The sequence below is a fragment of the Lepisma saccharinum genome, chromosome 16 (assembly GCF_977018435.1).
Source record: "Lepisma saccharinum chromosome 16, izLepSacc3.1, whole genome shotgun sequence".
In the NCBI taxonomy this organism is placed as follows: Eukaryota; Metazoa; Arthropoda; class Insecta; order Zygentoma; family Lepismatidae; genus Lepisma; species Lepisma saccharinum.
In genome coordinates, this window is record NC_139244.1 from 15,839,037 (window position 1) to 15,860,086 (window position 21,050).

A 21,050-nucleotide genomic window follows, 5' to 3' on the forward strand; every position below is an offset into this window, starting at 1 on the left:
GCGCCTTTTAGATTAATAGTGTTGTTAGTTTGCAAAGGAATACTTGCATATCTAAAAATTTTCCCGCTCGCTTCGCTCGCGACTTGTTTTTATTGATCACAAGCAGATATTGTATGCAGTCTGTTCATGATATGATATGCAAGGTATCGAGTGATGACTGAGGGGCGCTCTGAAAATTGAAAATAGCCCAATTCTGGGGATTTACACGTTTCATGCATGAAATGATTACTACAGCTGCAGCAAGACAAGCATATTCTCAGTATTGATTAATATTTTAATTAATGTATTAATGTAATCTGTAAAATTAAAAAGATAAGCAAGAGGATGAACGAAATAGAGAGAAATGAAGAGGGTAAAACAAAAGAAGGAGAGACATCCGTGGCGGAATTGTTAAACGCTAGGACGCCAGGGCCAAGGATGCTGGGGTCAAATCCTGGCCTGGGCATGGATGTTCTTTGCGAGTGTCCATTCATGAATTTAATCATATCACTCATATTCATTGATGTAATTAGCCAAAAGTGACAGAAAGGCGACGTTAAACAACAAAAATCAAATTATATCAAGAAGAAAACATATTAAAGAGAATTGTGTAATATATCAGGAGACATCTAAGCAACATGACTTTTCCTTTGCTAAAGAGGGGGTGGGGGTGCACTTGACTATGTGCTCTTTTATTTATAGCTGGAATCCCTTCCGTACGCATCCATGGATGTCCTGCTTTTCGTTTCAGAAAATCTGGTCATCATAGAATAGGTTTCTGTTTTTTGTTGTTGTTGTTGTTGTTTATTCATTTTACTCCTCACATGCGGTCGTTCAAGTTACCGTGCAATTCGCCCCTCCCAACTGTAACTTCTGGGTCCGCCACTGCTTGTCCTTCATTCTTCATCGAGGGGGGTCAATACAGTTTCTTGCCCCCTCCCCCCAGTCTCGCCCTTAAAAATGGCACTGCATCTCTTCCAAATTATCTTTGGGTAAAAAAATAATGCACTATTTTTTTTCTCCTTCCGTGCATCTTGATTAAAAGGACATGGAGAACGAGCTTACATAAGGTTATTACATCGTTTAAAAAATACACACGCACATTGTTTAGTACATAAACATTACAGGCAAGAAGCCTTGAGTGCTATTACTTACCTCTTTAAGTACTCAACTACAAACTAAGACAAATTTCTAGTTTTCTGTAGCTTGATTGATATTAAGTTTATTATACTCTCGTAATTTGAAGACAAAGTGGGCACAACTAAGTAAATTATAAATCATTTTACGAGTTACATGCACTGACGTACGTAGGATTTTCTTTCGGGAGGGGCTGGAATTGCAAAGGTGTATTTATAGTCACAGCTGCTGTCTGGGGGAGCGGCATACACAATAAGGTATTTCGTACGTATATTAAAAACTTTCCACTCTCAAAAATGGCAATCGGGGTTTATCTTAAGGCTGTAGCCCCTTCAACCCCCCTCTGCGTACACCAGTGGTTACATGTGAAGTGCATGTGGATTGTGCATGATTCTATATTGCATTTTTGTCTTCCATGAATTCTTCTCTGCGATACTGTAGAGAACTTTCTCTGCCCTGTCAGGCAGATTTATCCCAACATCCTCCAACACCCCCTAAAAATTTTCCGCAAAGGCTCAATTTATGGCAATTTTAAATTTATACTTACACCTCCACCCCCAGATGCAAAATTCTGGATGAATCCCTGCCGTCAGGAGGTTTTTTTTTTATTGCTTGTTTATTTTTTGAAGTAAGCAATGTTATGAGGCAGCTTGTTGTAGTATATTTTGCCTACATTCGTTGGTGATAGTTTGGAAATATTGAGCTCTGGGTTCCAGATGGACTGGAGCGATCGAACGACGTTCCGGTTTGTGCTCGTCAGAAATGGAAACGAGCCATTCTTTCCATTTTTTTTTTTTAGATATTTCACTAGATTCTCCTCTTGAATGTGAAGTAAATTGTTAATACTCTTTAATAGTAGCCTTACATATTGCAACATCCACACACCCAGAAGCGCCAACTTAAAATAAATTTGGGGGGAGGGCAAGATTGGCATAAACAATACTTTATATGTGTAAATATACATAAAATGGGTCATTCTACGTGAATTTTGGGGAGCCAGAAAGTGCATTGTCCCCCACAAAGTCGGCGCCTATGCACACACACCCAACACTCCCCTAACACCCTTCCAAAATTTGTTCAACACGTCAACTGAACACTTTATTAGAATATTTCACAAAGGCCCAATTCATGGTCATTTTTGTTCGAAATTTACCGTTACACCCTCCTAAATAAGGACTTACACCCCCCGCCCCATATAACAATATGAAAATATCTTTCACTTTAAGTGATGTCAAGACAGAATATTGAGGATACGTACATTTAAGATAGAGGAGGGGGAATCTTTCTCACCCCCCTTAATCTCACCCTGCATTAAAATGAATAGATGTATCTTTGTTAGCAATTTTCACATTTCGAACTCCAGATTTTCCGTTCCGTTAAATTCAAAATGAGCCCAGAACAAGGTCCAGAGCTTTATATATTTCGGAATTGTTATCTGGTCTTAAAATCTGTTTTTAAAATAACCATAAATTCTAAGAGAAACAAAGAAATAAAAGTTATTTATGTAAATTTTGCATTAAAAACAGGAAGTTCGTGTGTACTGTTCTAAAATGGAATATTTTCCCATGCTATTCCATCATACCTAGGCAGTGGCGCCGATTATGGGTGGGGCCTCTTACTTTGGAACCCACTCGCCGCCACTGTACCTAGTATAGGTATCTGTGAAGCATGTAGTATGTGTATATTCTGTACCCCCCAAATGAACAACGTTCCTGCGCCACTGTCAAGAATCGTTTTTACTGCTGCAAATTCCATGGTCGGCCACACTGCAGTTTTCCTCACTCGCTCCAGATGGATTACGGCATAGTGCATTTAATGAAGGAAATTAGCGTTTCCTTCCTGTTCATTCCATCTCACCATCGCTGCTAACCTAATGGTGCATGCAACGTCCTTTTTTAAAATATACATTTATGAACCAATCAATGAGCAAAGAGAATATGAACATAATTAGGAAGGTTTTGTGGGCATATTCATGGTATGGCCTTTTTCTTCCTCACTCACTGTAAGCTAAACCTATGTCTATGTAATATGTAGGACTACTTCTTCGATCCTCAATGTAATATTAAATTATTGAAAATTCTTCTTTTATATTTTATTATGAAGGGACGGCGCGAACGCAGTCCCTACTACCAAAAATTACGCGCCCGAGATATCCACGTTTGGGATATTCGCGGGGGTCAGCCCAAGCGAAGTGCAATGCAAGAGCCTCACCCCGGGGGAACCGCCTTGCTGATCACGGTAGCCCCTACGCCAGGTAAGTATGATTTCGTCAGAGAAAGGACGAGCCTAGCTTACTCACCTAAAGAAACTACCATCGGTAGCTTCCATGAGTTTAACATTTTGTGCTACAATTGCCAAGACAGTACATTTATCGTAATAATGGTTTAACAAACGTATTAATATACAATTTATTTTATCTGAATTTTCCATAAAAAGTTCATTTATTTACCTCATGATTGAAGAGAATACTGTTCTTATTTCTCCTGCCATCTAGCGGGAATTTTTACATTACCAGCTGGATGTAACATTTCTTGCGAGATTCTGGAATTTAGGGAGGATTTCTTTCTTGCTTATGTGGGTAAAGAAGACTGGTCATGGGTATTGACGGATTTAGCGCGGGGGGCAAGGGAGCACGTGCCCCCCAAAAGCCGTGACTAAGTATTATAAAACGATATGACATTATTACAGGCCCGTAGCCAGGAATTCTTAGTAGAGGGGGAGGGGGGGGGGATTTTTAATATATTGTGTCGCATTGGCAGACAGTGGCAGCAACTGCACTATGTTAAACCTTATGTATCAAGGATTATGTTGTGTTATGCAAAAAAAATCGAATAAATTAAATAATAATGGTTACATTTATCTGCACTTTGAACGATTGTGTAAAAATTTATAATACATTTTTTGTACTTGCTAAAACATTAAGACATGGGTCCCCTTGTTCACCACGGATTCTATTTGCTTGAAAGGGGAGACTCTTGCATCACTACAGTACAGACAATGTTTTCCTACTGGTTACATTAACCATTTTGCAAAATATTGCGTGAATTGTATTATTTAGTTGTTGAAATACATGTGTTTGACACCCGTCAAACAAATAGGAATCAGCCAGACCCTGTGGCCGAGTGGTTAGCTCATCGCGCTGCAACGCTAGCCTAGGGGTCCCGGGTTCGAATCCCGCTCGGGCTTGGATGTTTGTGTTTGTCCGCATAATGAGTACCAATGTGAATACAATGAAACTTGACATCTGTGAAAGTTTGTGAAAATGTGTGAATGACGGTGGATACTGTCGAATAGGGGTATTCCTTTTTTTAAAAAAATGGGTAGCACATCGCGCTGCGACGCCAAGGGTCCCGGGTTCGAATCCCGCTCGGGCTTGGTTATTTGTGAATGTCCATTCATCAATTTCATCATTTCCTCACTCATCCCCATCTTCGTAAATTAGCCAAGAGGCATAAAACGCGAAGTAAAATAAACTCAATCAATCAAACAATTAGGAATCCCTTGATTGATCAATGACTTCTTGCATTACAAGTTTCAAAGAGAGAAATTTTGTATCCTCTTTACAGTATGAAAAATATGTTCCTTTATGACTATGGTACGAAACCAAACAATATAAGGGGCCTCCTTTGCCTTACCACATGCCAGCGGCACGAGGTCTTTGGGTCGCTTATCGCCAACACTTTTTGAGCAGAAGCGTACAAACCCCAAATATCCAGTGGCGTAGCATGGACATTTCGGGTGGGAACGCCAAGTCCGAAGGAAGGGTCGGCCCTTTCTTGCTTAATAACTTACTTATGGTATTAGTCGCCACAGGTATTGTTTATTTGCCTGAAGTCAGCTGGGTTTTCAATAAAACATCATCCATGCATGTTTTAGCTAGACAATTAGATGCCTCACTATGCCACAAATGTTTTGAACTCTGGTGTTTTATACCTTTCTGCATGACGCAAGTCATTAGAAAACCTACCTGAATCACAAGCGCCTTTGAACAACAGCAGACGTCATTGTTGTGGTTGATCCAACTACTCATTGATTTGGTTTATTTTACTTCGCTTTTCTACCACTTTTGGTTAATCGCGAATATGAATGAATATGAGTGATGATATTGATGAAGGGACACTGACAAAGAACACCCGTGCTCACGCTGGGATTTGAACCAGGGACCTCTGTCGTCTTGGCGCACTGTGCAAAGCAGAGTGGATGATCCAAATATCGTACATTCTACTGACGTAACAGTGCCGATTAGTAATTCAGACCACTGTTTATTACATCTTGAGAATGCTGATAAACATTTTAAAATAATTTTGTCCAGAGACCATTCGATGTTAAGAGTTTTCAAATGAATGCTAAACATTTCCATTGACACAATATTAAGCAGTCAGATAATAACGAAAAAATACAATAAAAAAAATTAATAGTTTTGCGGGTTAAGTGGTAGAGCAGCAACACGCTGAATTTCTACCACGAGGACTTCACCAACTTACTTCACAAAAACTGTGTTGGTCTTTTAGTTTCTAATGCACATCGCTGTTCGTGCGATAAATCATACAATGCAGTGACCATTAAGAAGCAGTATATTTGAGATTGGTAAAGTTACGTCAGTCAATATTGCGTATTGTAGCATCACATAGCACGAGTTGCATGAGAGCGAAGAACCGGGTAGGAATGCTACCGCTGTCGTCTGCTTCAGAAGGCAGGAAGGGTCACATGAACCAATCACGGTAGACCTCTCGTACACCAGCGTAAGAGAGCCCATTTACGCGCGTGCTGTAGAAATGGAAGCTTTCCCTCCATAAAGGCAGCAAGGAATATAGTCCGGCCGGGAAAGGCATTGAAAAGAGATGCTAGAACGAGTGTTGAGAGTGGAGCGTTGCAAGCGGATCGCGAAAAATAGCTATTATAATGCCATGAAGGTCAAACATATTTAAAATTAGTCACGTTTTACTTTATAATCACAGCATTTTAGCATTTTTGAAATTTTAAATCTGGGAACGCCGGGCGTACGGGCGTACTATAACGCTACGCCACTGCAAATATCACTTTTTTTAAAGCTGATACTGGTTTATGCTAGTCACAGAAAAGCTTAATATTTATGATAAAATTAGGAGAAGCACTCCACAGCAGTAACCTGTCCTACCCTACATCTTTCATTAGCCGACCTCCGTGCTGGGATCAGGCCCGTAGCCAGAATTGATCTCCAGGGGGGCTCACGGGTTATCAGGGGGGGAGCTTTGTAAATCAAGTCAATTTTTCAAAAGTTTAACAGTGTTAAATGAAGGTAAATTATATGTGTGGTGGGGAGGGGGTTATTTAGTTACAAAAAGTTTAGAAATATCACACAAATACTACATTTTTCTATATCTATATTAAAATATCACTTGAAGTGTTAATTGGCTGCTACTGAAATCATCCCTTACTGCACACTCCATACTACGTTTGATGAGATCGCAACAGGGGCAACGAAGGTACAGATAGAAACTTTCTGAAGTCTAGAGAGGAGAATGTCCTAAATACTTGCCGCTATTTAAGATTTCTCATAGGCTAAATAAGATGAACGAATGTAATAGCTGCTGTTCATGCTCCCTGAATTTATCTTTCACCAAAGTTGTGAGGAAAATATTTTCTGCTGACTACATTTTCACTTTTCACTGCAAACAAATTACACAAAATAGTGCGAAATTGCGAGCGAAGCGAGCAAATAAAATTTTACGAAATATATTTTTTTTGTAAAAAAAAAAATTGAAATGGAGGGGGCAATTGCCCCTCTGTGCCACGAACAAGTGCTCTTGGCCGTCTGGAAGAAAAATGCAAGAAAGACGTGAAAACTAATTCCATCTTGATCATCCATTTGTCGTGCTATTCTTAGATTCTGATAGTCTTGTTTGTCTTACTTCAATGATTGACTTCCCTAGAATGGACTTCCGTCCAAGTTTGGGGGAGGAGGAATGCCCCCCTGTAGTTGCAGCACTGTCTGTGAGTGTCTCTTCATCAATTTCACGTCATCACTCATTGTCACGATTACCTAGATGTGGCAGAATAGCAACGCTATGTAACAAAAATCAAATATCCACCCCCTCTTTCTACAACATGAATCGCTATTACCAAAAGGTAGACTTATTTGTTTATTTATTTATTTCATTAAAGTTTCAGATACAGTACTGAAAGACCATTTTATACTGAAACTGTAACAACAAGAAGAAAATAAAAACAATAATAAAAATAAAAATAACAACAACAAAACAAGACATTACAATATGAAGAGCCTTACGTTGCGGATTGGCCGTGCGGGTACTCGTAGATGAAATTGATTGACAAGGAATTCGGGTTTAATTTTGCCATTAATGATTTTATGCAAAAATTTCATGTCTGCCAGTTCGTGACGAGTGTGTGGTGACTGGATCTTCAAAATAGACATAATATCAGTTTTATGGAGGTGTCTGAGAGAAGGAATTCTATGGGGAGCAATTGCGAAGAAAAAGCTGAGGACAGAATCAATCCTGGAAAGATTATTTTTGGAAGCCATAGTCCAGATGGGGTAGCATTATTCAGGAATGGGAGAGATAGAGGATTTGAAAATGCTAATGGCTGATTGGTTTTGGATATAAGGGAACCTGTACAGAATACCAAGGAGACGCATGGCTCGTTTAGTAGCATATGTAATGTGATCATTGAAGTTTAGCTTTTCATCGATGTTAACACCAATATCTTTTTGAGAGGAAACATTTTTGATGGGACAGTTTTCGAGAGTATAAAGAGAGATTAGTTTGTTCCTTTTTAAGGAAATGGTGAGGCAGGAGCATTTCTGAGAATTCAATTCAAGTATCCACTGGCGACACCACACAAGTAGTTCTGGGAAACAAAAAAAATATGCAGTTCCAAGTTCATAGCAACACATCCAAGAAAAAAAACATCCAAATACATTAGGCACCTTTAATACAGTACAAGACTACTCAAAATGTCACAACTGTTCTAGATACTGAAAATTGCGAAAGCATTTCCCGAAGTCTGAATCTGGAAGGGAATTTTCCCCCCAATCCTGCCTGATACGACATTATACGGAATCCCACACACCTTCATAAATCACAAAATCAATAAGTGTCTTTGTTATGTTGCTAGAGTAATACAGGATATCCGTAATTGTAAAGATTAGTGAGAATTCCAGGTAGGAATGTGTTGTGTTCTGTATTTTTCACACGGGGGGGGGGGGGGGGTGTGCAAAGCAGGCTCTCAAGGTTCCAGGGTTTTGCTAAAATCAGTTTCATTAGCATGCCTACTAAAAGTTGATTGATATTTGATTTAGGGACTAAAACATGCATGCATATTTCATTCTCTCTTTATTTTCAACGTCGCATCCCCTAAATTTAATTCCGCACCCCCTCAGCACCCCTAGATGTTTAATCCTGGCACCGCTGCTCACAAGCATCCATGCCCGAGGTCGGGATTCGAACCCGGGACCCCTGGCGTCGTAGCGCGACGTGATAACCACTCCGCCAAGGGGCCGGCTGGAGCGATACTTACATTCGTTGCATCTCTTGACAGGAAAATGAACAAATACTATGGAAGCAGATTTCAACGATGTAAAACATGGCTACCATCAAAAGAAGAAGGACCGATATCAAGTTACTTTTATTTGAACATTTTTCAATGACAATAGCACTGCTGAAACAGTACAGTTATAAAAATTATACCTCATTCCTTAAGACACTAGCTGCACTGTGAATGTAATATACAATCTCCGCCAGATGGCTTCGCACCTGCTCCCAACGTTGAGACTGTTGTGGTTCTGGAAGAGACTCTATTCCGTACAGCAAATCTGCCAGTCCTGAAAAGCTCTGTCCACTGTAGCTGTTCGTTGAGCTTGGGGCAAAAACAATGTGACTAGAAAAGAAGACAATTTCAATTAGTAGGCATAATATGAGAGAGTAAGTGTACGTAGTCCAACTCAGGGTGGACATGAAAGAAAAAGCAATACGTGGTATAACAAAAAAACTACAGTTATGTGAAACATGAGATAAACAGCATTATTATGAATATCATGCTGCATTGCTCAGTACAGTACAATGGTGTTAGGAAAGAAATAATTTAAAATATTGAACTTACACTTTTAAATATATTGTCAAGTGTCTTCTGCTTCAAGACATTACATTGTTTCCGTTCACACCAGGGGCGTGAGGTGCCCGCTACATTAAGATAGGCTCTGAACCAGTGGCGGTGATTGGGGGGGGGGGGAACTGCCCCCCACTGCACTATGCTAAACCTTTTTACCAAGCGAAAGTAAATTGTCCTTGTCCCCCCATCAGTTTTGGAACCGCCACCGCCACTGCCTGGAACTGTAACTGAACAAGTGAACGCAAATTGCTGATATATTTTGAGTTTTGTGATAGCCATGGACGTCTGCAGGAATTTTTTCTAGGGAGGGGCAAGCAAGGTATTTCTTCCAGGGGAGGCAAAGAAGGTATATTTTTCCCCATAGTGATACCTCCTCAAAAAACACTGTTTCAGTCTGAAATTATCATGTTTCTTCAACGCTCTTATAATAATTAATATAAATTACAGTGACTGAAATGAAATTATGTGTGAAATATAGATTTTTTAGGTAGACATTCATTTTCCAGGGGGGCGGCCGTGGCCCGCCCTTGCCCCCTTTCCGGACGTCCATGTGATAGCATTGGTTGGTGAGATTATCAAGTTGTAACCTTCTTTACTCCACACACTCCGCTCCGTTCATTAGAAAACAATAAGCATGGCCAGGAAAATAATTTACTGAGTTTACAGCTACCTACTAACCAATCAGTCATTTCATATTGATGTGATGAACATTAAAATAGCGAAAGTATTCCCTTCCCTTTTCTTTATGTAAAAATTTCAAATTTTGAAGTGCTGGCACAAGTCTACCTATATTTATAATATCACGTTTCTCACTAAAAGTGTGACATCCGAATGGTTTCTTCAACACATCATCAATTGCAAACGCACTTTCTGCCATTGCAATACAATACATTTCATTGTAAATACACAGAGAGAGCAATACACAAAGGGCCCGTTCCGAAAGTCGCACGAGTTTAACGCGTTAAACGAGTTATGGTAACTGGCTGTCCCATAAGTGCTTCCGTGAGTTTCATTATGCTGTCCCAAAAGTCGCATTCTGTGCGTTTCGTGCAAGAACGAGATTCACCAAACTCACGGGCCAGGAGGCTGGTTTGTTCCATGAGAATCGTCTGCTGCTTCCAGACAACGCACTTGCTGATGGATTCAAACTGCACTAGTTCGGAAAATGTATTATAATTTTAACAGATAGCGATATGAAGCAACATGCACAAGATGAGTGTGTCTATAACCGTTCTTAGAATGTGATTAAAATGAGTAACAGTGTCCACAGTAGAGTTTATTTCTGCCAGAAGGACATGCTTTCCGTTGGACGCCAAACGGAAACTCTCTTTAAACAAAACGCTGCGCCTGCGCTTTCGCCTAGAGTGTCCCATAAGTCTGTAAAATAACTGGTTTCACCAGATTCACGAGCCCAGTTATTTTCGTTGAATGCGTTCGTTTCGTTAAGACTTACGGAACGCATCCATTATAAGAGCTTGGTATCTCGTCACACTACGGCTAGTATGCTGCGCCAGAGAGAAGGTGGCTGCGCCTACAGCTGTCTACAATGCATTCAATGGAGAAGCACAGAGAGTACACAACGCATGCGCCAACTGGCCAATGCAACTAGGTAAAGCATGTTCGCACGCTCACTACAGGGCCAGTAGGCGCAGTATTCAATGAACCTATACTCACTGTAGGACACCGGGTCCGATACAGGCTGTGCTTAACAAGGCTTGCGAGACTGTGGGAACACGAAGCGACAAGGATGGAAATGTTTTATTTCCATCACTCGCGCGTGTTACAATTTTACATACACTTATCGTTATTTTACCTGGGTAGGCGGAGCTTACCTAGCCTACCCAGAATGCACGCCACTGGTTCACACACCCACTTATCTGAGCACTTACCAGAAGAAAACTCTGATTTCTTTTGCCTCGGATCTACATGGATCATTGGTTTATCGACACTCCACTGTATATAATTTCACTGGGTGAGGGGTAGGAAAAACACTCCCAAACTGGTGCAGTTTACACTTGTATTCATTCATGTTACTTCTAATTGCATATGGAGACTACAGTGTTTGGGGATGAATGCGCAGTCGTATGGAACGTGGTTCCTCGGCCAAGAAAGAAAAGGTATCCCAAGTAACCAAAAGTGATTGGCCCAATATTCGGCCAATAATACTATAAATGGCTGACATACCATTGGGAAACAGTTATTTTGGCCATGGTTCAAACTTCCAACGTTGGGCCAACATACTGAAAACTAAAATACAGATAGGTTTGTGTTGAGATTTTATTGTGAAGCCAAATATAAACTTTAGTACAAATTATTTGTGCAAAATAAAAATTTCCCCAATACTTTCTCGTTCTTACGGTATCATTGTTTTCATGTGGTAACACTAAAAATTTTCTAGAGTTAATTGAGTTTTACACATTTCAGGGAATAGTCTGCACAGAACATTATTATTATTTATTATTGAAGTAGGGTTACACTTAAGCTTACAGTATTTTTACACAGATTATCTTACTATACAAACAGCTTTTTGCCCTACATGCGTTAATTTGTTAAGCTATACAATTCTGATAAATGTTTAAAAATGTATACAATATGGAAAAATATAAGTGTGCCTATATAATTGAAACATACAAGGAATAACAACGCACAAGAAATAGAAATAAGTAAGTATATGTGAAGGAGGCAATGAGGTAAATGAGACACGGTGTCAGTATCCATCTTAATTTGTTGTTTAAATTTGGCCACATTTCTCTCCATTCACCAGGCTACAGGAAGTTGGTTCAACGGCTTACTTGCCAGCGATGATAAGGATTTTGATCCGTATCTTGCCTTGTTACATTTTGGTACTCGGATGCTATTGGTGTTATTAGATCGCAGATTGGGATAATGCATGTTACTACATATAATTACTTTGCCGCTTAGTAAGTGGTTGTGTGTGTGAATTGCCTGATGAATTTTGAGTAGGAATGCATATTTTCGCCTGGATGCAAGCGTGGGTAGTTGCAGTTCTTGTTTGTTTTATATGTGTAGATAATGAACCACTTTCACAAGAATACCTGTAAGAATGTTCTTGTTCTGCCACAGCTAAACAGACAGACTGTAAGCAATTCCTAACACATAAATATGTTTCATCCATGGTGGCTGACAAAGTGGTGAGTGACCACAAATTAAGAATAGCTCGTACTATCATTAACAAAATATTATATTTTCAGTATTGATTCTGTGTCTACAAGAAAGATTTCAACAGAAATTAACTAAAAGTAAATTACAGTTTCTTACTGTAACTGAGAAACTTTTTAAAACTAATAACAATAACTAAACTCAGTTATTTTTAAAAACAACTTTCGGAACATTGTTAATTCATACCCCGAATAAAACAATATTAGTACTAATAAATTACACTTACTTGTATATACTGTTTGTCGGCAGGCCCCATGGTATGATAAAAGCTTGTTCCACTTTGGTCAGACGATCATTTATGTCTCTAACAGCCAGAACACTGCAAAAAAGAAAAAAAATAGATATCGTATAAAAAATTAACTTGCTTCATTTTTAGAAGTTTGCAAGTATGATAGACACATACTCTCCTGTGTTGATTAGCAATAACGTACAGATTAATTACAAATCATGCAGCTTATTCAAGAAGGAGATTCTAATGTTCAAAGGTCAGATGTTATCACATTTGCCTGTTTTCTTTGTAAAGAAAAAATAACCTTAAATGTTGCAAAATTGTTAACTTACTTGCTCAAATTAGTTGTAGCAATAAGACTCTCGAGGTTAGCTGCTGCATCAGAAAAGTCTTGAACTGCAGATGAAAAGCCATCTGGTGGAGAAGGAAAGAAATAATATCAGGACCATTTCAATAAGATAAATAAGTTGCCAGGAAATTTTACACATAGAATGACTAAAGTGGCGCGGTCATTGGGTTCCAAAACTGGGGGGGGGGGGCAAGGTGAAAAAACTAGGGGGGCAAGGGCAGTTTACTTTCCCTTGGTACATAAGGTTTAGGATAGTGTGGGGACAAAAGTGGCAAAAAGTGTGGGGGGCAACTGCCACCCCCTCGTCCTCCCTAATCGCCACTACTGAATGATTATATAATGGAAAATCATCTTTGAAGCTTATATGAAGATATGACACGCAAGTTGTACCAATATTATCTAAATTGAATTAACATTTTCTGTCAAAGATCATAGTAATTTAATAACTATTAGTTACCTAACTCTGTTGTATTTCTAAACCTTGAAGTAGAGTGCTGCAGCAAAACAAGCTTTCCATGTGCCCCTATTCTGAAGAACACTGATCCAATTTTTTTCAGATCAATCCCAAAATTTTATTGATAACTTTGTCTTGGTCTACCTACTGAGTAACCATAATTAAAGTTGCCCACTCAGACCCCTCTGGAGCCCGTTCAAAGCAACAGATTAAGCTGAAACTTGATATAAAGGCTATGGAGACCATGGGATCAAAAAAGAGTTCAAATTTTCACCACCAGGTGCAAATGTGGCACTTAGAATTAAATTTCCCCTATTCAGAGCCCTCTTGAGCTTGGTCGAAGTAATGGATTACTGTGAAACTTGATATAGAGCCTATGGAGACCATGGGGAAGCGAATACCCATAAAAGGAAAAAAAGAGTTCAAATTTTCACCATCAGGTTGAAATGTGGCGCTGAAGTAACAACAACCAGTAATATGAATTTATGTCGGTATGGCAATGCTCAATTGGTCAAGTGTTAGGTCAAGCGTTTCTCGGGATGTTGTTCACTGTGCAGTACCAGATTTCAGCGCCACATTTCGACCTGGTGGTGAAAGTTTAAACTATTATTTAATGAGCGTTTGCTTCCCCATGGTCTCCATTACATCTATATCAAATTTCAATGCAACCCGTTGCTTCGAACGGGTTACAGAAGGCTCTGAATTGTAATTGTTGCCACCTAATAAGGATTTCGTAAACTATTCTTTCATTTCTCGTAAGTTACACATTGTCCATCCATCAAAGTATTCTTGATCTAACTACTCTAATAATACTCGGTAATGATAACCTGTTACCAGTGGTCAGAAGTAGCGAGCTACTTGTAGCGTCGCTACTGTAGCTAGCTACAAAATTTGTAGCTGTAGCGACGCTACATTTTGAAAATTGTAGTTGTAGCGGTAGCGAAGCTACAAAATTCCTGTAGTTGTAGCAAAATTTTCGCTACAGCTACATTTTTTCTCAGCATTTTGAGGTGAATTTTGAATGTGGCAACAGCTTCAGAAAAAATCGACAATAACCCTTAATTTTGCAGGAGGTTCATAAAGACAGTCTATTACATGGAGATACAGATTATCTAGATTGTAGATTATAGATATCTGCGTAATTTATAATATTTAATTAGTATCTGAATAATTCAGATATCCAGATAACTAACAGCTACTTTTTTTAGCTGCATCGCTATTTTGGGGAGAAACATGCCTCCTTTGCTGCACCACTGGGAAAAAGTGCCTCGTTTGCGTCACCCCTGGAACAAATCCTGTGGATATTCATGGTGTAAGACACACCAAAATGTCATTAATTGCTGTGTAAGACACAATTTGCAGTGCAAAAACGAGAGATGGATTTTCCACTGCACTGATAAGGGAATAGTGCCAGCAATAAATGGCTCAGTACGTTAACAGCATTGATCATCGTCAGTATGTAGGATCTCACCAGCAAGAAATTATTGTTACAAGAATGAAAGAATTTCTGGAATTGCAATTATTTTTGCGATAGTATTTGTTCACAAATTTTAAAATTACAATATGTTTAGAACACTCAGGTTTACACGACAGTTTCCTCAATAATTTTATCATATTTCAAAAAGTATGTAAAGGTTATTGACTTTTCTGCAGAAATGACAATTTTCTTTAGTTAATATACGTACATAGTTTTCAAATTTATGCATTTCTCCTCCTTTTGCATCACTTTTCTGTAACTTTTTCTAATCATGACATCATCATCATCATCCTTCGTCATTTCCTGCCTCTGGCTGGGTCGGCATAGAAGTCAAGCCTCTCCATTTTTTCCTGGTCTATCACCACTCCTCTCTTTCCACAGTGTTCCAATCTTGTCCTCTTCTCCTAACACTCTCCACTATCTGCTCTTTCCACCGACATCTTGGTCTCCCCCTTGGCCTTATTCCCACTCCTTGTGCATTGTAAGCTCTTACTGGCAGTCTATCTGCACCCATCCTCTTCATGTGTCCGAACCATCTCGTCTGTGCCTGATCTATTCTGTCCTGAAGCATCACTACACCCACTGTCTGTCGGATCTCCTCATTCCTTATTCTATTCCTTCTAGTCTTCCTCAAAAGACTCCTTAAAAATTTAATCTCCATTGCCTCCATCTTTTTCTTGTCTCTCTATGTCATTGTCCAAGTCTCTGCTCCATACGTAATTATTGGCACATAGTATGTGTTATACGTATATTACCTTCTTGCATTTCATAGGTACATCCTTGTTCCATATTAATCTTCGAACGCTTTGAAATAGTCCACCACCCATTTGTCCTCTTCTGTTTACCTCCTCATCTATTCTTCCACTTCTATCAATCATGACAATGAGGATGAATGGTTTATTTAATTATTCTCTTATCTATAGTCGCTTTCTGCCACTTTCGGCTAATTGTGAGACGAGGAAGAATGATGAATGATGAGCAAGCAGTGTGGGGAATGGAGGAGCAGGAGGATCCCATCCTCCCAACTTGGCGCATTTCTTAGTTTTTGTTATGAGTCCATTTTATGCATAGATAAGCTGATCGAGACTGGATTTGAACCACTATGTGCCTCCGCTGGGTATCGAACCTGGGGCCCTTTTGTAGTAAAAGGGCTCCAGGTACTTTTCATTCAAAATGCTGTCTTCATATCAGTCTATAAAAAATTAAATATTTGTTCTCAAGAAAAATATATTGATGTGAACATAAATACGTAATCCTACAAAATTTTATTTGTGTATAGTTGTAATCATTAATTTGGGTAACACCCTAATTGCAATATTCATATATCAAATTTGAATTGATAAACCACTTGCATAGGTATGGTATTCTCAAAAACTATAGTAAAAATAAATAACTGAAGTAACACAGCTATCAAAATTATCGAATGACTGGAATCATGATAATAAATAACATAATCTATTTACCAGTAGTAGGGGATCTTTAATACTCATATGGTTGTTTTATTTTTTATGCAGAAGTAGCGCAAAAAGTAGCGAAGTAGCGAGTAGGAGTAGCGTAGCGAGCTACTTTTTGGTAAATGTAGCTGTAGCTCTAGCGAAGCTACATTTTGGAAGAGTAGCTGTAGTTGTAGCGAAGCTACTTATAAAATGTAGCGTTCTGATCACTGCCTATATACCGACTGATGGTCTCACTCCCATTTGGCTTAGCAGAGGTGGGTTTTCATCCAGCTAGTTACGGGGTGATGTGTGGTCAGCAAGATGAACCTCCAGTTGTTGTTGTAGGCTTTCATGACGGGTTATCTACTCATTTGTAGTTCCACAATTTCCTCACGTTGGTGGGTGGCGACTGGTCCCATACACTCGCCGAAATTTCAGGAGAAAAGTTGTCACGCTTCCCCCAGTAGAAATGCATGTCCTTTAGTCTGAATCCAAAGCTGATGCCTTAGACCACATGACCATGGCGAGGGACACTCTCATAATACTACGAGCAAATTTATTGTTTTATATATTGTAACTAAGAGGTTATTTTATCTAAGAAGAGAGTATATGAATTAATTTTATTTTTAAAGACAACTTCAACACATAATCTTTATTTCTTAGTATTACTGGTAAGGGCTTGAATTGAAATGAGTTCTTACAATATTGTTTTTATTATTAAAAAAACACTATTGAAAGCTATAACTTACCTAGTGCAATATCCTGTGTGGCTAACAGTGGTCCTAATGTTTCATTTATTGATTTCACATTTTGTTGGAGAAATATTGCATAATCTGTAACATTGAACGGAAGAATGTCAGATTCTGCAATTTGAAGAGCAATAACACCCCATAACTGGACAACTGCTTTGTGGTATAGGAATCCTCTGTCTATTATATCGTTAACATAATAGAAGGTGTCATAAAGAGTGTGGTACAAAGGATAGCTATCTGACTGAAAAAAAATGAAAAGAGAAGTAAATTATTCAAATTAATTAATTGGATAACAGATTAACTTAAAGTAGAATTAGGTGTGTTGGCATTAATACATATAATAATATATCTCATTATTATTTTCTATCATAGAGTGAGCGAATTGGAAAGGACGTTGCCAAAAGAATAAAAGCTACTTCCAAACAGTGGTGGATTGATGACTTTACTATTGGGGAGGGGAGGGAGTTGCAGTGGGTCCAATTAATTATCATTCTGCAGCCTGCTAGGTTCCTTGAAGGTATATTTCTTCTTTTACACATCTCAGGAAGAGGGAAGTAATTGCTTAATTAAGGGTATGAGGAGTTCATCATTTGCTATTGTGTTAATTGGCAGTTTATTGATAGATTTAGACATCCCAGAGGGGAGAGGTCAGTCATTTCCTCTGGCCTCTAATTTAACTCCTGATATTCCAAAATAAGTTTAAGTTGATTATTTTGTAATAACAACAGTGGTTTTGTGAGCTTTTAAGAAGAACATCTATGTAAGTTCCCTCATAAAACAAGACACAAAAAATGACAAGGATGTTAAAAGTTTGTATTTCTAGAAACCAAAAACTGAACTTTGTATGTTTTAAAAAATTAACATATGCTTAAGAAAATTTAATTTCCAAACATATGAAATCCTGTCCTGGTATGATACTGCTATGAAATGTACAATTGCAGCTAATGAACTTTTGTTGTTACAAGAGAACGTCATAATGAATCTACTTACGTCATATGAGAATTCTAGGCTCGGAATCCCTGTGTTGTGCTGAAACCCAGTGTGATCACTGCCACTTCCCAACACATTTGCTCTGTAATAATAAAAAAGTAGATGTGGATTTTTCAGTGGCGAAGCGTGACATTTTTACGTAGTCATCGCAAGATTTGCCAAACGTCAGGGTCGATCTTTGTATGGAGAGGGGGGCACAATATTTCTCTGCGATAAACTGCAAGGTCACTGCCAATTCAATGTAAAAGCTCATACCACAGACCTTACGACTACAAAAGACACATAATTCTATCCCATACGACGAGAATTATTAAATATGATGGAAACTGATATGCAAACACCTCAATTGTCGCGTTTAAAGGTAAGAAGAATCTTTATGGTTCGCCTCCAATTGTTGTTTTGATAACGAAAAGCAGATTCATATCGTTCAATGTGTGCTTTTCCTCTTAACAAGTGGAAATGGCAGATATTCGAGTGGTGTGCCCAGGATTTTCGAAGAGGGGGAGGGGGTTACGTGTACTTTTTAGTAGTCATTCCTGAAGTCCTCATTTGTCCATCTTTTCCTGCCTTTTCTTTCTTCTTTCTTTTCCAAAGAATATTGAGCCTAAGCAGAATTATGGTCCTCACCACCCCTCCTTGAGCACGCCACTGGACACTCTGAAGAATCTTGATGACTCCAGACAAACCCTGCCGTGTTGTAAACATGGGGATGGGGGCTGAAAAAAGGGCCTGTTATGACCCAGACCTTCAAGAGTGGGGGAAAGTATAGGTCGTTGGACCTGTCTTGCTGTTCGGAAGCGTTCGGCTGTTCTCGGCACCGGCAGAGACCAGAGAGATTCGCACCATTCTGCGATGTGCTGGGCCGACGAACACCATTGCCTTCAATAGGAAACTTGGCGGGAGGGTTCGGCGCGAGGGGTAGTACTGGGGCCTCATTTCGATGCGCTAAGTTTAGCGAATCTGTTGCGTATTTCGAGCTGTTTCATGCTGTCGCTTGGCTTATTTCGCACAAATATGAGAGTATTCTGACTTATTATTATCACTGATTCTCTAAAATATATAAAATGCAATATTTTTATTATTTTGCTTGGTCATCGCCGCATCTCCCGATGACCGGACGCCTCGCCTCTGGGATTTTTATTGCAAAAAAATAGGAAAGTTCTAAACACAAGCATAAATAAATTTTAGCAAGAAATGCAGATTTGATCAGGACCCTGGTCTCTGGCATACCCGGTGGCATTGCTCTATCAACTGATCTACTGAGCCAGCTCTGGCTTCGCCTGATTTTTACCTGTGTGGAGTTGTAACCACCAGAAATGATGTACATACTTGTGTTTCTTTGAAACAAGTATCTGTCAACTGGCATTTCATATGAAAGAGAGAAAGAACAAATCTCTTTTACGTATTTTAGTATCATTCTAATTTTACATCACTTTTCAACCTCTTTATGCTAATTATGGCAATAAGGATGAATGAGTAATGAAGAGACAGGTCCACTGTTAGAAAACATGAGGCCCTGTGGAAACTATATCCTCAACAGACTTATATTTTGAAAAATATAAATACAGACAACTTCTATTTCTTGTAATATTATTTTCTAAAACCAGCGTTATTACTATTGAGAGTAAGTTATTACTAATTGATATAATGTATGTAATTATGTTATTTTAATTTAATATAACTAAACTTCAACAAATATTTAGCATAGAAATTACAACATATTTATCGAAAATGTAAATTGTCATATTCGTGAATGAAAACCATGTAAATTTGAAGGAAAATCAAGTTAAAACCTTGAAAAGACACATGGGTCATTTTTGACTCAGCAGCACTTTTGGAGGGTGTGAGTCATTTTCTAGAGTAGTTTCTGGAAACAGTAGACCACATTTTCAGCCAAGTAGGCGAAGTACAAACAGGCAATGAGTACACTTTTAGAGTTTGAATCTCCACCTTACGAAAACAGAATTAACTGTTATGACTATTATCTTTTTAATCTTACCTTGGCAAATTTTCATCTGTGTCTGATGGAGTGGTATAGAGCCAGGTATCAAATACAGTTGGTCTACCAGCCTCAACTTCCTCTGGGTTAGGGTTGGGAACTCTCTTAGCAGAATCATACAGAACGCTTTTAAGCAAAGGTGTTGCACCAGCACTTAAGGAGAAATTACCTAGAAGAAACCAAGGAAAGCAATATACTCTTAATATTCATTTTGTGGATTTCCATAAAATTCGTTCATCACCTTGTTTGGCTACTATGTTTGGGTGTTAAGAGGATCAGTCGATAAAATATTTATGTAGTCACCAACTCAGGCCTATCCAGACTCTATTTCTTGCATGCCGGACCCTGTGGCCGAGTGGTTGTCGACCTCCGTGGCGGAGTGGTTAGCACAGCGCGCTACAACGCCAGGGGTTCCGGGTTCGAGTCCCGGGTAAGGCATGGGTATTTGTGTTTGTCCAAATGAAAAAACTGAGAATAATGTAAAAATTGATAAGTGTAAAAGTTGAGAAAGTGTGAATGACGGGGGATACCACCGCGCCGCAGGGGTATTCCTTAAAAAGAAAGTGGTTAGCACATCGCGCTGCGATACTAAATCTCAACAGCTGAAATAACAGGAATTTTACCTACAGACCCTCAATTGAAATATGATAGCATTAACAAAGTAACTTAGTTACAAGTAACAGTTACATTTTTGAGAAAATGTAACTGTAATTAGTTATTTTTAAAAGTGAGTAACTGTAACTGAGTTACTTTTTTACGATAGAAGTAACGTTTTAACAGTTACTTATACAGTTACTTTGCGATACTTAAATTGCTCTGTAAGTGTCATAAATTATTGGCGATTTGGGACTCAAAGTGAGCCGGAATTTAGTTTATCTGTAATATAAAAGCCCATACTTTGATACATTAATTCTTGCAAACAATAAATGAAGAGGAAAAGAGAAAGTTGTTGTATTAAA

At 38.8% G+C, this 21,050-nt stretch overlaps 1 protein-coding gene and 1 non-coding gene across 2 annotated transcripts in view; both read right to left on the minus strand.

Annotated features, from left to right (window-relative positions):
- Positions 1-3,216: 3,216 nt before the first annotated feature.
- Positions 3,217-3,378, minus strand: LOC146000638 (U1 spliceosomal RNA). The gene has a single exon (XR_014443512.1). It is a non-coding gene; the product is annotated as a U1 spliceosomal RNA (small nuclear RNA).
- Positions 3,379-8,731: 5,353 nt separating this feature from the next.
- LOC145999945 (N-acetylated-alpha-linked acidic dipeptidase 2-like) overlaps positions 8,732-21,050 on the minus strand; it is a 39,520-nt gene continuing 27,201 nt past the window's right edge. Inside the window, exons 11-16 of the mRNA XM_083137231.1 lie at positions 20,092-20,260; positions 18,093-18,174; positions 17,100-17,343; positions 12,967-13,048; positions 12,632-12,724; positions 8,732-8,994 (exon numbers count right to left, since the gene is read on the minus strand). Of these exons, the coding sequence (XP_082993357.1) occupies positions 8,799-8,994; positions 12,632-12,724; positions 12,967-13,048; positions 17,100-17,343; positions 18,093-18,174; positions 20,092-20,260 (866 nt within the window). The 3' untranslated portion in view covers positions 8,732-8,798. The remainder of the gene's footprint in view (positions 8,995-12,631; positions 12,725-12,966; positions 13,049-17,099; positions 17,344-18,092; positions 18,175-20,091; positions 20,261-21,050) is intronic.